The 16,427-nt window shown below is 34.5% G+C and overlaps 1 protein-coding gene across 11 annotated transcripts in view; it reads left to right on the top strand.

Annotated features, from left to right (window-relative positions):
* The window catches only part of LOC139968840 (uncharacterized), a 105,010-nt gene extending 90,398 nt beyond the window's left edge, over window positions 1-14,612 (top strand). For 7 of the 11 annotated variants that reach the window (XM_071973363.1, XM_071973343.1, XM_071973411.1 and 4 more), the window contains 5 exons: window positions 1,887-1,934; window positions 7,618-7,769; window positions 8,715-8,894; window positions 9,903-10,031; window positions 10,988-14,612. In XM_071973363.1, coding sequence (XP_071829464.1) covers window positions 1,887-1,934; window positions 7,618-7,769; window positions 8,715-8,894; window positions 9,903-10,031; window positions 10,988-11,249 — 771 coding nt within the window. In that variant the 3' untranslated portion in view covers window positions 11,250-14,612. The remainder of the gene's footprint in view (window positions 1-1,886; window positions 1,935-7,617; window positions 7,770-8,714; window positions 8,895-9,902; window positions 10,032-10,987) is intronic. The other 4 variants (XM_071973423.1, XM_071973385.1, XM_071973433.1 and 1 more) reach the window with 1 other exon arrangement.
* Window positions 14,613-16,427: the final 1,815 nt, after the last annotated feature.

Genomic DNA, 16,427 nt, shown 5'->3' with positions numbered 1-16,427 from the left:
AGAACCTTGTTCCTTGCAGAAAACCCAAGAAAAAGTTTTCATTTCTTCTAATCTGCCTGTGTTATTTTCAACTTTTTGTTTGTTGTAAATGAATGGTTGAATGTGATGTTGCTTTCTTCAGCTAAGTAGTGAGAGATATGAATATCTCTGATTGCAGCTCAACATCATCATATTTTTAATAATGAGATGTCCAATGATAGGCATGTCAACTGGCAGTCAGTGGACCAAATGCAGCCTACAAACGATTGTGAATCTTTTTGACAACAAAAATTGTCTCACAGTTTTTGCACATTGTATCCCTGTATGCAATCTCTCAGTTACCTTAATGAGAAGGTGGTTCTGCTCATTCTATGTTTCAATTTCCTGTTTTGGTATTTTGCAACACATTTCAGCAAAAGCATGGAATTATTTTGTGCAAGGTATATATGTATTCACACAGTTTATCAATTTTGCAAATGTTTAAACCATAAACAGGTATGATGATACCTTGGTTGTCTAAAGGCTTAAGGTGATGTGTTTTTATTTAATTAACAATAATAAAATGTGTGATTGCAAATTATTGAGCTGTTAACAGATAAGAATTTTTCTCCCAGTTTTCGAAAAGGCTTAAGATCATGTTGTGTTTCGTTTAATGCTCGGACGATACCTAAAGGTGTGAATCGGAGTAAATACCTCGTTGATCCTAACAGATGTCGCAGGTTGTTTGAGTGACATTATTTTCATTGGGCTCATTTTCAACCTCGTAGAACATTCAGTGTTGCACGATATGTAGACATTTAAATGTGGCCTTTACTTTGCAGGGACTCTTCTCCTCTTTGGTACTGTTTTGCTTTGAAAGCGAAATAATTGTTCTGTTGCTTTAGTACAGTGTGTTAATTTTACATTGTATGCGTATAATATTGTCTTGGTTACTATGCAGGGACTCTTCTCTTGTTTGGTACTGTTTTGCTTTGAAAGTGAAATAATTGTTCTGTTGCTTTAGTACAGTGTGTTAATTTTACATTGTATGCGTATAATATCGTCTTGGTTACTTTGCAGGGACTCTTCTCTTGTTTGGTACTGTTTGACTTTAAAAGCAAAATAATTGTTTTGTTGCTTTAGTACAGTGTGTTTTATTTTACATTGTATGCATAATAATATTGTCTTGGTTGGGTTCTTCTTGCAAAGAGCAGTAATGGCAAGGTTTTTTTTATTAGTCATCACAAGCTGTGCACAGAATTCTCTGGTTTGCTGAGATGTGAAAACTAGAAATTTGTAAAAAATGATTTAAACCTGTAACAAAGGTCCTTGACCCTCTTTTTCTCTCATAAAACAAGAGCAGTTTGAGTTTCTATTCAATCAAAGGGTTTCTTCTTTTGTGATATTATATTACATATCTTGATTTGGAATAAAAAACTTCAATCAAAAATACAATGAGCCACATAAAGAATTACATCAAGCAGACCATTTTTAACTTTGAAAGACTGTGTCTGACAGTCGCAATATGGCTTTTGGCTTATTTGATATTTCTGAATAAAAACGCATCTAGGAGACATGCTATCATTTCCTATATGACTCATTTCGTTTTAAAGACCAGCACATCAAGCTAGCTAATTTTCTACTTAAACAACGACGATCAAAATTGTTTATGTTATGGTTTGATGTGAATCTCTAATCAGCCTATATCCTAAGACCAAGTTTTTTTGCCCAACTGCTCAGAATCAATACAGTATGCTAACATATCAAATGTGTTGATGTAGCCGAAACTAAGCTCACTTTGCATATGATATGTCTTAACCGTTTCATTTGTCTTATTTCGACAATACTTTCGATATCACATGGTCGATTAAACTCTCAGTGGACTTTTAATTAATTATCTATAATTGTAACGATATATTCTTTGACAGGCTAGACGAAGAGCCAGTGTGGCAGTGTTTAGTAACCAATCAAATCAGGTATTCTGTGTCATTATTGTTTTAAACTTGGTCATGCATGTACATTTTCCTGGCTTCGTAGAAAATTTTCACCTTCCTGCAGTTTAGACTACTCATTTGCAATCAACATTTTACTACATTACCATCCATCATGTCCTGAAGTTATAATATTCCCCCATTTTTTTTGTTGTTGCCATTTTTAACATTTCAGTTCATATTGTAGAACAGAAAACATTTTCTGCCTTCATTTCAAATTTGTTTTGTGCTTTAAAAAATGTAACAAAAGGAGCCTCTTTTCCTTTTTTTCTTACAAATAACATTACAGTCAATTCACAGAATTGAAATAATGAAAAGTTTGGTCATAAAATGAAAGCCCAGCATGTTTGATAACTTGAAAATATGAAATTGTGTAGAAGAGGTCCGGAAAGTTGTCTCCGTATATATTTCGAAATTGTCGCCTTAACTCGGTGAGATTGTCTATTACCCTACCTGTGAATAATTTATTAATCCAGCAGCTGTGAGCTATGAAGCACAGAATAATTTCCCAAGTGTTCAAACTGATATTAAAAATGACCTCACATTACCTGTTTTTTGGGGGGTTTTTTGGCAAGTTTATTCAGATATGGAAAGTTATTTTGAGCCTTATAGCATCCTTGGAATTCTCATGAAAATTGAAGGATGAGATAGACCATGTTTCTCGACTTGTTGAATTAATTGGTTTTTGGCGTACAAGCTGTGAAAAGAAAACCTTTCAGAACAGCTTGCCATTTCTCATAAAACTGTTGTGGGAGTCGAGGCTGGTCAATAGGAACAAACCTGCATTAGCATTTGAGTTTTGTCAAGATTGTGATCTAATCTCCGCTAAATTGCAAAGGTTTTGTTTTTTGGGGGGGGGGGGTTTCTTAATTTTCCAGTCAGATTTGTTTCGAATCAGAATACCGTTTTCTAAAAATATTACCATTTCCTCTTCAAATTTGCTATCAGAATTGGTATCTTGATATATTGCCGTGATATGTAGTAGTCTGTGTACGATAGATATGGTTATGGAGTGGTACCAACAAAGCGATCCCATGCATTTTCCTATTTCAATCTTTGTCAAATTAAACCAAATTATTCCCAATAGTTTAGTCAGTAGTGTCTCTAGTCCTCCCCCCCCCTCCCCTTGATACATAACCCTTCAATGTATCAGGGATCAGTTTTGTATACACCTTATTTCTCTGGAGTACATGAATGTGTAATAATACCACTAAATGCCAATAGATCCACAGAGAATCATTAATGTAAACATGATGAATGCATTTTTTAAATTCTATTTGTTAAAGGTCATTAATGATGCCACCAAATTTAGCATGCTATAAATTCCTGGATGTTTTAAATAAGTAATCTCTCGGAGGTTCCGACCGTCAAAACCTATTTGCAGACATTAGAGGCGTGTGCACTTTTATGCAGGATAAAACTTCCAAGAGAGACGGAAAGAATGCTTGGAGGTCGACATTAAAATGAATCCTTGGAATTTGAACATCAGTGCCCACATTTTGACTATCTAGCATTTTTGTGGAATATTGATGGAGTTTAAAGGCATCCATACATATTAAGAATGAAGGGAGGATAGTTTTGTTTGATTAGAAGTAAGTCCGGAGGGAACATAATCATAGAATTGTTGATAAAGGGGCATTTCAGCAAGGGACCAAATTTTGACGGTTGTAATTTATCTTTATAGCCTTAAAAAGTAAAATTCTGAACTTGACCAGATGCTAGCCTTCAATTATTACAGACTTCACAATTAAAATATATCTTTGTCAAGTGAAAGTGTAGTTTCTCAGACTCTGACCATTACAAGCTTTTTTTTTTACCCCAGAAGACACCTAAATGTGATTAGTTATTTGCTTCCAAAACAAAAAATATGGCAAGGTTGGCGAGACTCTTCTACACATCATCAATCTGAGAGGTTGCAGGGTGTTTATAATTTTGACAGATTCAATCTCACAGTCCGGTAAAATTGCGTTCAGGTTCAGACAGGGAAAAGCCTGGTCAAACTTTTGAGCACAAGGGAAGCATAATTTTACTTTCTAACACACATTAGAGCAGGGAGTTGTTCCATAACAACTCCCTGATTAGAGTGGCATTGGGTGACCTTTAAATAACAGTCATGATTTTTGATGAAATGTGAGGTCAAATATTGAGTTTCAATTGAGATAGCACTGGTGGATAATGATAACCGAATGTGTATTGTGGAGTAATAAGGTGTTCAGTAGTAAATACATACTGTAGAAGACATACTAGATTGGTGTAACAAAGTTTCCATTCACTCACTGTAACCCAATATGTGCCAGTAGTTTATCATTAATATCCCCCTTACTAGTTCTGTCTTTAACATTTAGTCCCTTCAAGCTAATAATAGTAGAATATTAAATTGACGTCTGTTCGTGTTTGATGTACATTACTTGATACCCAACATGGTTAAAGCTGCATAATGAGTTAAAACATAGATTCATATGAATCGTAAACAAGCAACAGATTTCTGGGCGCAATTTCTGATTCTTTTTTTGAATCCCAGTGAATCATTTTGAGATGTCATGAAAACAATTCTTATGCCAGAAATTTTATGTCATCAAAGTGAATCTTATAATTGGATTGATAGATATCTGTATCTTCTTCATCCTCATTGGCTTAAGAAAAAAATCATTGCTTTAAATAGTTTAGGTGAACTATTTTCATCTTCCAAACAATTGATATTGATATTATCAGTGAAGTCAAATTGCTGATTCATTTAGTCTGTAGTGGATCACTATGAAACTCACTATGCAGCTGCAAATGTGAAACATTTTCTCAACGGAATTAGTTGTAGTGTGAAAATTGTATGCACAGTATATTAATATTTTCTCTACTGTATTTCCCTTCCCAAATCATTGTAGTGTATATTTGTATAGCCATTCCCTCTACTGCTCCTATAAACTGCTAGTAATCTAATTAATGTTTATATCTTTCATTTTTTTGTTTTAAATTTTTAAATTATGTTGTTTTTAATTTGAAAAAAAATTATCAATCTGGCAATTTGAAAATATCATCAAAGATTACAATGTTGTCCTTTTTTCTTTTTCAATGCTGCTTATAGATATATATATATATATATATACATACATATATATATACATACATATATATACACATACATACACACATACAAACATCTATCTATCTATCTATCTATATATATATATATATATCTATATATATATCTATATATATACATATACCTTTATTATATATATACATTTATAATATATATATATATATATATATATATATATAGATATATTGAGACTGGTGGAACACTAGTAGATCATCAGACAACTCTGAGAGTTGTCCGATGATCACTCAACTTGTGAACTCTAACTTGAGTAACAACTTGTGTTACAACTACTAGTGTTCCACCAGTCTCAACTAATTCTCGCCTATACTTCACTCTGTCCAGATAGACGCCAACCAACCAAATATATATATGTATATATGTATATATATATATATATATATATATATATATATATATATATATATAAGAAATTACATACATTTTTGCAAAATTTTACAAAAGAATAGGCAAGTTGGTGAGAAAATCTAGTATTTTAAGTAGTATTAGTCCTATGGTATAAAACTATTGTGAGTTTCCTGATATTTACTAATTATAATGACTTCTTGCAGTCACATCAAGTGGAACACAAAGTATACACAAGTAAATTGAGTCTTAACTGAGAGGTAATATGTCAGGTATGCAAGCCTAGAATTTCAAGACTTTAGCAAAGTGCTATAAAATGCCCAGTGCTTAAAGAAATGTACTGGCTAAAACTGGAGTTCTCACAGGCAGTTTGCTGAATTACAACACATCATTATACTATAGAGGCTCATGAGAGCAGCCCAATAATAATTTAACTTAAGCATTAAAGGTAGTCAGTATAGGCCCCAAATTATAGCACGCTATAATTGCTAGAAGCTCTCAAAAAGTACTTCATGGAGGTCTTTACTCTCCAAATTGTTCTCAGACATTTTTAAGGAACACACAAGATGACTGAATGTCCCAGAGAGGAAAACTTCCTCAAAGGTTGTAATAAAAACAGAATTTTGACCACAGGTGACCATATTTGAATATGTAGCCTATTTGGGGCCAATACAGCATACCTTTAATACATTGTTAGTTATGGAAATCACTGCCTATTCTTTTGACGATTGTTCAATGAGATGTGCTTATCTTTCTTAGTGACTGTCAGAAAATTGCTAGTGTTTTTTTTGTTTCTACAAACAGCAAAATCCACTGGTAATTTCAGCTGGTAAAATGTTCTGCTTTTTAGGGCCTGGTATTATTAAGTCAACTGCTAACTTTAATTTCCAACAAAGAATAAAATCTATCAGGCAAATTTTACTAATACTGCATATTGCTTTTGCATTTGGAAACAATGAAGATAGCTTTACATATATGCTTTGATTGCAATACAATATATTGAATTCAAGAAACGATAATGTCAGGCAACATCTTAAGGCAGTAATTGCATCTATCAGCCCAACCTTGACATGCCAATAATTGGATCAAGACATAATTTCATTAGTCTTTCCGAAATATACGTTTAAAATGTCGAATCAACAAATGGTAAAGTCTTTTATTAATTTTTTTTTTCAATCTTGTTACTTTCTTTTTCTTCACACTTTACATAAATATTTTGTTTTTCAACATTCCTTCATTCAAGTTTCCCTTCATGTTAAAGTCAATAAGCCAGACATTAAAATTTTTCAATTCAGTATAATGCTCAAGTGTTAAAAGATTAGATCCTTGTGGCTGTTTTTACCATTCAGTGTCACCCTACTCGAGCAATTGATTTCAACCGAGCATCTCTCGTCATTCCTGTTGTACACATGCTTTTTAACAATTTTTTGGGGGGAGTTTTTACACCTCATTGCCCACTGACCCTATAAGGACTATCTTGTTGTTCATGTTCTTTTGGTCATAATGTGTGATTTACATTTCATTGAACTAAGTAAAATTGGCATTAATGTTTGTTCCTACAATATTTTTTTTCTGAACTCCTTTTACATGACATATTGCCACCCCCCCCCAAAAAAAAATGTGATGAAATACTCTTCACTTCCTAGCAAACAGTTGACTTGATTAGTGAGAGGATCCAATCAAGGGTAAAATATCTCATTCTAAGAAATAAAAAAAAAATCAATTCTAATCTTCATTCAAATTCAAATCTGACATTTTATAGATAGTAGGAAAGGAAAGTTCAGGTTTCAAATATTTTGGCGAAGAATGATCAGACATGTATTTTATGATATTATATTTCATCATATGATATTATATAATGATGTACTTCCTCTTACAAGAATGCCTAAGGATTGATTTGTAATATGGATTCATTGGAAATGTTCGGATGTCACTGATTTATTTGATATAGTATTTATCTTCATTCAAAATTGTAATTGGATATGTTATACTAATGTAGTCAATTGTTTGCTAGGAAGCCCTGCAGTTTTTCATCACTTTTTTGGGAAATATGTCTAGTCTGAAGGGAGGTTTCAGAAAATATTGTAGGCAAAAAAAAAAAAAAAAAAAAAAAAGGGCATAGTGGTCAAATGGGTAGGTGAAACTTTATCCTTCAGAACATTCATTAATTTCTTACTTGTAACAATTTATTCTAAATTGTTCTCCCAGGATCCGAGGGGCAGATTTAGTTCTCTGGCCACTTCTATGGGTAGGGCTTCTTTTTCTGCATTTCCAAGACCTGTGGAGCGGGCTAATACAATTCAACCAGGTGAATCCAAGTTGTCACCCACCAGTGCTAACAAAGACAGTGCTAAACACAGGTACAGTCATTGGTCCAATCATACAAGCTCACGGAATTCCATATTCAAGTCTGGTAGGGGCAGGTAGGGGCAGGATTGCATGTGCCAAGAGGGCTGAGGAATGGAGGTTGGATGAACCATTGTAATCATGTCTTCACAAGTTCTTCAGAGACACAAAAGCGAATGAACAGAGTATTTGACACTTTCATCGTAGGAATTTCAATTTATGATAATCCTAAAGCTTCTTTACTTGGACTATGAGGAAATATTGAGAAGTGAATTATGGTTCAAACAGTCTGTTTGCTTGTGTACTACGCTGAATTGAAATTAAATGATTGCGCTAGAAAAATATACGTTAGAATATTCTATTTAATATAGTTTCCAGCATTTCAGTCTATGGAACATTTAAGCTGTAGTTTTCATTGGTTTGTGACTTGATGGCTCAGATGCATGCTCCTGAATACACCAAGCAGAAAGTTTTCTTTTGCTTTACTAGTACAAAATGTGTGAAACTTTAAGGGGATCAACTGTTTTTACTGCACATGCATAGCAACTGAATTGTATCAAACTGTGCCTTTAAACAACAAGAATGGAAGTCAAAGGTCAATGCTGGTTGCAGGTCAACCCCAAGCTGCATTTACATTCCAAGTTAACCTTAAGTGCCAGGTTTTGATTCTTTGTTGATCGTGCTCTATCGGAATCATTGGGGGGGGGGGGGGAGCCGGGTCCTATTATGGGGGTATGGTCACTGCTTCCACTACAAAACAGACCCAGAGCCCAGGATTCAACAACTTGATTGTATGTCCAGAGGTTAGAAATCGTTAAGGAAGGTATTGAAGGTATCAAATATATATATATATATATATATATATATATATATATATATATATATATATATATATTTATATATATATAGTCACTCTTGAATAAAAAGTCTTTTCCTGGTCTATCTTTGTTTCCTGACAGTGTAACATTTGCTGACACTGGTTCTTTACCTGTACCTAGAGCGGTAAGTCCTCTTGCCCTAGGAGGTAATTCATCAACTCCTCCATCCAATGTACGCAAAAGCTCCATGAAGATGGCACCCGAGAGAAAGGATTCTATTGATGGGAAGGATCCTAGTAGTGATGAGAGCTTTAGACAAGGGTAAAGTTCAAATCGGCAGAGTTGGAAATAATAATAATAATAAGGCCTCGAAATTTAGGGTATTTTGGATGCTAAATTCAAATAGATTCTGCTGTTTGCCAGAAGACAGAAATAACACTGGCGCCCTTATTCTTTCTGCCAGTTCTGACACACGTTGCTTTTATGTTAATTCAAAGTCAATACCATTTGGAATTTAAATTTAGCATCAATATAATCTTTCGTTTGTTTATGCACTGACATGTTTTAGTCCCTGAAATTGTGAAATTCTAGGCCTGATAATGTCATTTTACTTTCCACTTTACACGTACCTGTCCAGAATTATACCAGTGTAAAACTTAAGTTAGCCTGACGCTTCGATCCTAGCAGGATCTTCTTCAGAGGCTGAATTCAGCCTCTAAAGAAGATCCTGCTAGAATCATGCCCACTTACATTTTTACATTCTCTTAATACACAGGCTCTTTAGTGGATGAGCAGATTGCTAGCAGTTTTTCTTTTATTTTGTTATTTAGAATTATTCCTCTTGGAGAAATAAACATGGGCATACATTTCTCAAAACTTTCACAGAATTTCAGCCTTATTCTTGATTTTAATACACTTTACCATGATGTACATAATGTGTTCATTCATAGTGAATTTTTTTTTAGCTTGAATTGTTTTCTTGAATCTATCTTTTTTTATTTGCTCTTAAAGTAATTTAAAGCTATTTTTAATGTGGAAATTGTTGGAAATGACCACTGCACATTACCTATGTTTTAAGCCATTTCCAATTGAAATACAGTAACAATTAAGTCAATTATCATTTAGTGTTAATATATGAATCTATTGCTTGAAGGATGTTAGTGTTGATTTTAAGATCTTTGTAAAAAAAGAACAATCAGGAGAAGAAACAAATATTTACTTTTTAAATTTGGTAGAAGTCCTTTCCCGAATCACCCCACCCCCCCACCATCACTCTTAATTTTATCTCATTCATGTCAGTTATTTTGGTCTTTTTTGTCAACCACCCAGGTTTGAGCAGGGGGTTCACAACCAAGTCTCTCAGGAGTTAGAGGACCTCAGAGAACAGCAGAGGATAATGGTGGAGAACTTGGAAGAACTGATGGATAGTATGGAGGAAGATGATAAAGAGGAGATCAGGTAACCTTTGACCTCACTTCCTTCCCATACGTAAGACCTGTGAGGCAGAATCGAAATTTGCATGTGGAAACCTGTGATTATACCTGGAAATCTCTTTGTGCCAACATTTTTGATTTTGACACAGATTGACATAGACATGCTAGTTTTCACCCTCTGTCCCTTTTTTCTCTCATGCGAAAACGTGTGGAAACGCCAGTACACAGGGACCTAACACAGGACTCTGCGACAATTACCTGTGTCAAGAAATCCCATGTGTGAAAATGTGAGAACTAGCAGGGGTTTGTGTGACAAGTTGTCTATGTTGTTCAGGCAAAGAAACTTCACATGTATAGCCACTTGCTAAAACATGCCTGTGCATAAAAACTTTAATAGGTTCAAATCAAATTCCCACATGTAATTTCCTGGATTAATTAATACAAAAAACAACATTAATTTTGCACTGGCAGCTTAATTCAAGCTCCATTTTGTTCTGGCAAATGACAAAAATCTGTTGGCATTCAGCCAATTGAAAAACAGCCTTACTTTCAAGACCGCCTGAAGTTGCATTATTCTTCGGGTGAATTGTCTCAGCTTTGCCTCTTGTAGAATTACACATGACACATTTTCTCACTGTGTCACACATGTAGAAATCCATAGGCTTCCATGCATGTTTTAGGAACACTTGTGAGTTTTCATTTTGGAAATTGGTTCTAAGAACACAGGATATCCACATGTGTTCATGATTGTCTTCTTTGGACATTTTCATCCTGCAATCACAGGTACAGGGTGGATTCCAACAGACTTAAAATACAAAGAAGTTATGAAATTTATAGATTAACATGGACCAGCGTGGAGGTGCTATTGTACTAGGGGGGTATTAATGATTTCTTTGTAAAAACTTTTCATTAAGGGTACATCACCTCACCCCTAAATCTGTTCGCATTGTTATAATTTCCTTCCTCTTCTCCTTCCTCCAGTAAATCCACCAGTACTTACCCTCAGTTCTCGCACCTCCTGGTCCACCCGTCCGCCATACAATGGGTGAAAGTCCAAAAACTGGCCCGACTGGCCGCTACGTTCTTCCTGGTCCTAGCAGCGTGCTGCAGTATAGTATTTACTCTCATGCCAGCCGGTTCTCTCAAAGCAGGTGTCTTAGCCTTTGAATCTCCATGGTCCACCTTCAGACAATTCTTCTGGCCGTACACTAGTCTATTACACTCCGATTCACCGCCACGGTAGCGTTGGCATTTTTCTTACCGATCACAATCCTAGCGTATGATTTAATTTTTGAGATATTTCCGTTCTACTATTCATTACATAGTGTTCTCTCACAAGTCCAGTGTACTTCACCTAGACAATTGTTCCTGCTGCCGTCGTATGTCTCACAAGTCCAGCAATCATTTCTACATTTGGTTGTGGTTTGTTTCTGTGGATAATGATGTTACAGAGAGAGAAGCCAGAGGAACACCTCTCTCTGATCATAGATGATGTAGAGAGCAGACTATCTCTTACACATCAGCGTGTACAATACAATGGGATGGTGAACAGAATCAGTGATGTCAAATTGCTCCTGAAATACACAATAGTGATTCATTTTAAAATAAATCTGGTGATTCTTTCTCCTCTGATGCAGCTGGTACCGTTTTATAACTTAAATTTATGCCAGAGTGGTTGGATATCTTACCAGACCTCTTTTGTTTTTTTCACTGCTGTGTGTCTTTTTCATAAATACTATAAATTGGTTTCCTCTCATCTGAAATGGTGCATGCAGCTGGTAATTAGCATAATTGCTTGATAACAACAGTAACTCAGAGCTCAGTTCCAGATGGAGCTTGAAATTAACCTTTAAAAGGCATATGTGCCAAAATGTGTTGTGAAACTATTGCAGCCAGCTGTTTGTAAGACTATGTACAGCTAGGTGTCGGTATTTCTTTACATGGTTAACCCAACTTGTTTTGACATCTCATGTGATAAAAAATTCAAGTAATTACAAATATATTTTGCATCGTGGGAAATGTCTCGTTGCGAGCGCATCCAGGTGCTGAAGCATACTAAACTAACACTGATTCTAAGAGGTCTTGTCAAGGAGTTAAAGGATCTAAAAGTTATGCTGTAGTGTAGCATTATAACAGTGGATTTAAATCTAAAATCAAACCAGGAAATTTAACAACTCTATATATATTCTATAACAAGGGGATAATACAGAGAATCATTTGGGCTATTGGTCAGGCCAGACCATGCCAGGCTATTGGTCAGCTTGGTTAATGGTCAGGTCACTGGACACGTTAATCTTTTCCTATAAATGTCTGGATGTGTTTTGATATTCATATATCTTCATAAAGGAGCTCTTTGCAGTAGTTTGCCACTCCCCCCCCCATCAATCCTCAAAGCCACTGAAATTATGTAAAATAAGACTTGAGTTGATCAAAGCAAGACCACCCGCTAGGATTTTTAATTTTTACAAAAACAGAAAAGTATTAATATTAATCACATCTAAGTAGCTTGTCAGAAATTTTCAAAAAATAAGTATTTTTTGTTTGTTCATTAGTCGATATGAAATTTGATTGGAAGAGGTTAACGATCAGCATGGGTGTTGAATTTTTAGGATGTAAATGGTATCAAAAAATTGACTGAAATCAACATAAATAGTTATTACATAAATGAGCCTCTTGTTCAAATTTTGACATCAACAGACAGATTGTTGTTCATTCATCTTCATTCTAATATGACAGTTTGATACATTACGCTGACTTCTCTTTTTCTGCTTTGATTCCTTAATTTATCCTTATTTTGATCGATATTCTGTCCTACATCATATTAATGAGCTTTAATCAGCTATTAATGAGCTTCCCAGGAATGGCTGATGTAAAATGAGAAATAGTGGGAAGGACTTATAATTTGTGAAACATGTTCATAAATATTCATTATTTTATTAGGACATAAGAATTTATGAAAATTGACCGCTTTACTTTAATTGTTCATGGCTTACTATATATATATATATATATATATATATATATATATATATATATATATAAATTTATTTTTAAATGATTAAATTTCAAGGTTTTGTATATTTTCTCATGATGATGTTAGAAGAAATATGAATGAAGTACTTGGCAGACATAATAGAGAGTTTTATCAAATGGGGCCTAATTTCGAACCGCTCTGCTACTATTCCTGTAATGATTGGTTTATAATGTAATGAGGACATTCTGAGTTAATGTAATGACAGAATGACTAAACGTAACTCGGTTTTGTGTCCATCCATGCAATATTTATTATGACGATGTTATATCTTAACTCGAAAACAGAAAACTGTCCATTTTTTTTGTTTCAAAGTTACATAAAGTGTTGTCCCTTTGTTTCATACTCCGGTAGGAAGGTTTGAAATTATTTAGAACATTTCCTGATCTGTCGCTTCTTTGACTTCAAATCTCGAGAATATGTACCTGTTATTTATGTAATCATCTCCTTCCCATGGCAAATTGAAATTTGGTGTAAAAAAAAATCAACAGAAAGGGTTGCAAAAACCAAATAAAAATGAACATCTGTAATGAGTGTAAAAATCCATCAACCACACTTGATAAAATCGCCTTGACTAATTGTTTGATGATGGTGTTCTTTGCTACAACATCCTCATCATCATCATCGATCAGTACACATACTTCTTTATAGCTATCCGTTGAAGAATCTAAACTCAGTTCTAGATTTTATTAATCAAACAGCTGGGCCAGATTTGCCAAATGTTCTTATACTAATTACTAACTTATGACACCATCTCGAGAGTGCTTTGAGCCTCCGTGAAATGTTGTTCTCCAGTTGATATATGTGATGGACTGCTGTCCTAAAAAAAATAAATATCACTCAAAACTTGGTTGGCGTGAGCGCTTCAGTTTTCTTTATTTCTGATTTGATCAAGCATGCATGGTAGTATCACTCACTATGATAAACTGCTTGTCCGGGAAAGGAAATCTGGAATTCATCCTTTGTTTCATTAGCATTGGACGGCATTATAATCATCAGTGGTAAAAGTTTATGAGACCTCCGTTAAAAATGAACGTAACATATCATAAGATGACATCTTGTCCACACGTATTGTCTGTACAACGGGTTACGATTATCAATCCGTTTTGGTAATGCGCTCACACGACTTTCATGAAACAAATAGGAAACGACTATACAGTTTTGTGTTGTTGTCAGAGGTTTTTCATATTACGCTACCTAGATTTCAGGTGCAAATTTAACCAGTGTCTATGAAAGCAATCATTTTGTTTTAAAGGTAGGATGTTGTGATTTTTCAATTGAAAACTTGCTGGACAAGGGATCACTTAAGCCTGTAGAAATATTGTTATTGAAATAGAGATGTACATATCATGGTATTGTTTTTAGTTCATACAGCGAAAATGAAAATTGTAGTAACAAACGGTGAAGGGTTTCGTGGTGCGGTTCGAAGCACAGAGATGATAACTTGTATGATCTCTAAGAGAAAGTAAACAAAAATAGTTTAAATATTCTTGCAATAATTTATATCAAATTTTTAATTTACAGAAATTCTTTATTTTGATAAATAGTTGAATAAAGTTGTTTTAACAAACGAGATTGTTACCTTGTTGTTTTTTTGTTTTGTTGAGTTCATATTGATGAATGGTACAGCTGGACATTTATCCCTTCTTATGCGGTCAATTTATTCTAAGCATCTCTCCCTTTCTCCTTAAAGGGTGTGAAGACTCGCGCAAAAAGAAACGTCTAATGTCGGTAATTTGACCTAGTTTCGAATGAGGTGTAACAGAAGTGTTAAACACTACCATCGATCCCAGAAAATACACACAGCTTGCTACCGTCGGTAATTAGACCATGAGTGTACAGTCAGTACATACAGCATACACCCACAGCACAGTATACAAACGATACAGCGATGGACCTCTCATGTCCAGCTAAAGATAACAATTAAGGTATCATGTTTCATTACTGTCTGCATTTTGTATCGACACGAACCAAACGTCAATTGCAAGCAACAGAAAGTTAACTTTGTCAGATGGCCGCATGCGGTTTGGGGCGAGTCTTCAATCCCTCAAACTTTGTCCTTGACCACCCATGCTCTGATTTGCCTAGGCCAGTCACGACCCATTAACTTCTATAATGAATCGTTAAGATGCCGTCAAATGTTAGAAATTGTTGCATTGTATCTTTATGCTGGAGATTTTATGCGAGAGTCATTAATCATTTTATTGCAAAATGTTGATTTGGACGAGATTAATTAAGTGATGAATTTATCAGTATGCTGCAGGTTGTTCAAAATGACAACATTTTGAAGTGGGCGTAATTCATCATTCTATGTCAAAATTTGGAATTGGCGAGATTTATTATTAAAAGTGATAATTTTTATAATTTTGGCTGCAAATTGTTTACTCGACTACATTTACATGAATAATCATTTAATAGCATAGGCCTAATGTCGAATTCCTCGCAAGATTTAAGGAATTTGATATTTTGTTGCAAATTGTTTAAATCTGAACAAGTATTCATTTTTGTTGAAAATTGTTTCTGTATTTACGTCAAATATCATAACATTTTGACGGCACCTTGACTATTCCATACCTTAAGTTAATGACTAAAATTATCAAACATATATCATATGATGATTGGTGATTCAAATGCACATTGACTGAGTAATTGCATGCACATTGACTTATTTGATTGCAATTGATTTACGCATTGGCTGAAATTTATTGCTAAAAGGTAGACATCCCAGTGTTACGTCACGGCTGATAGTCGGAGAAGTGTGGCGCTATCGGTGATATGTAAACCTTAACTTGCTACCTTATGAAGTTTCTCATTGGTCGATAAAACCTGTCAATAACACGTTTTGTTTCACTTTACTTCTTCGCTTTACGGTAAACTTGGTTAACGTTGAAAATTCATCCCAAGATGACGAAAGTATTATGCATGTTTTTTAACTTTTGCTTTTAAAAGGTGAATAATCATTTCATGGAAACCTAACCATCCGGATTTGATATTCTGAGTAATTAGCTTCACTCCATTAATTTCACCCGCAACCGTACGTCAGAATTTGCTTCGGACTGATGTTTACTATTATTGTTAATCACTGCTTGTGGCCAACTGTCGTTGCATTAAACATTCGTCTTTGAATTAATATGAGGTTTTAAACCCGTGCAGATTTGATAGCATAAAAAAAAAATAATCAGTAAATACCACAATTTTACGATCGTTCCATTCAATCAACCGGATGTTGGAAGTACAGAAACTATATCATTTAATGAAGAATTAATCGAAGAAATTAATCTTTGTGCTCTCTTCCCCCCACCACCCCGCCCCCCCCCCATGAATTGAATATCATTTCACTTCCAAATGTTACACTAAATGTGCATACATATTAATAGCATATATGAACTG

The sequence above is a fragment of the Apostichopus japonicus genome, chromosome 1, assembly GCF_037975245.1.
Source record: "Apostichopus japonicus isolate 1M-3 chromosome 1, ASM3797524v1, whole genome shotgun sequence".
Lineage (NCBI taxonomy): Eukaryota > Metazoa > Echinodermata > Holothuroidea > Aspidochirotida > Stichopodidae > Apostichopus > Apostichopus japonicus.
This window is presented reverse-complemented; position numbering and strand designations above follow the sequence as displayed.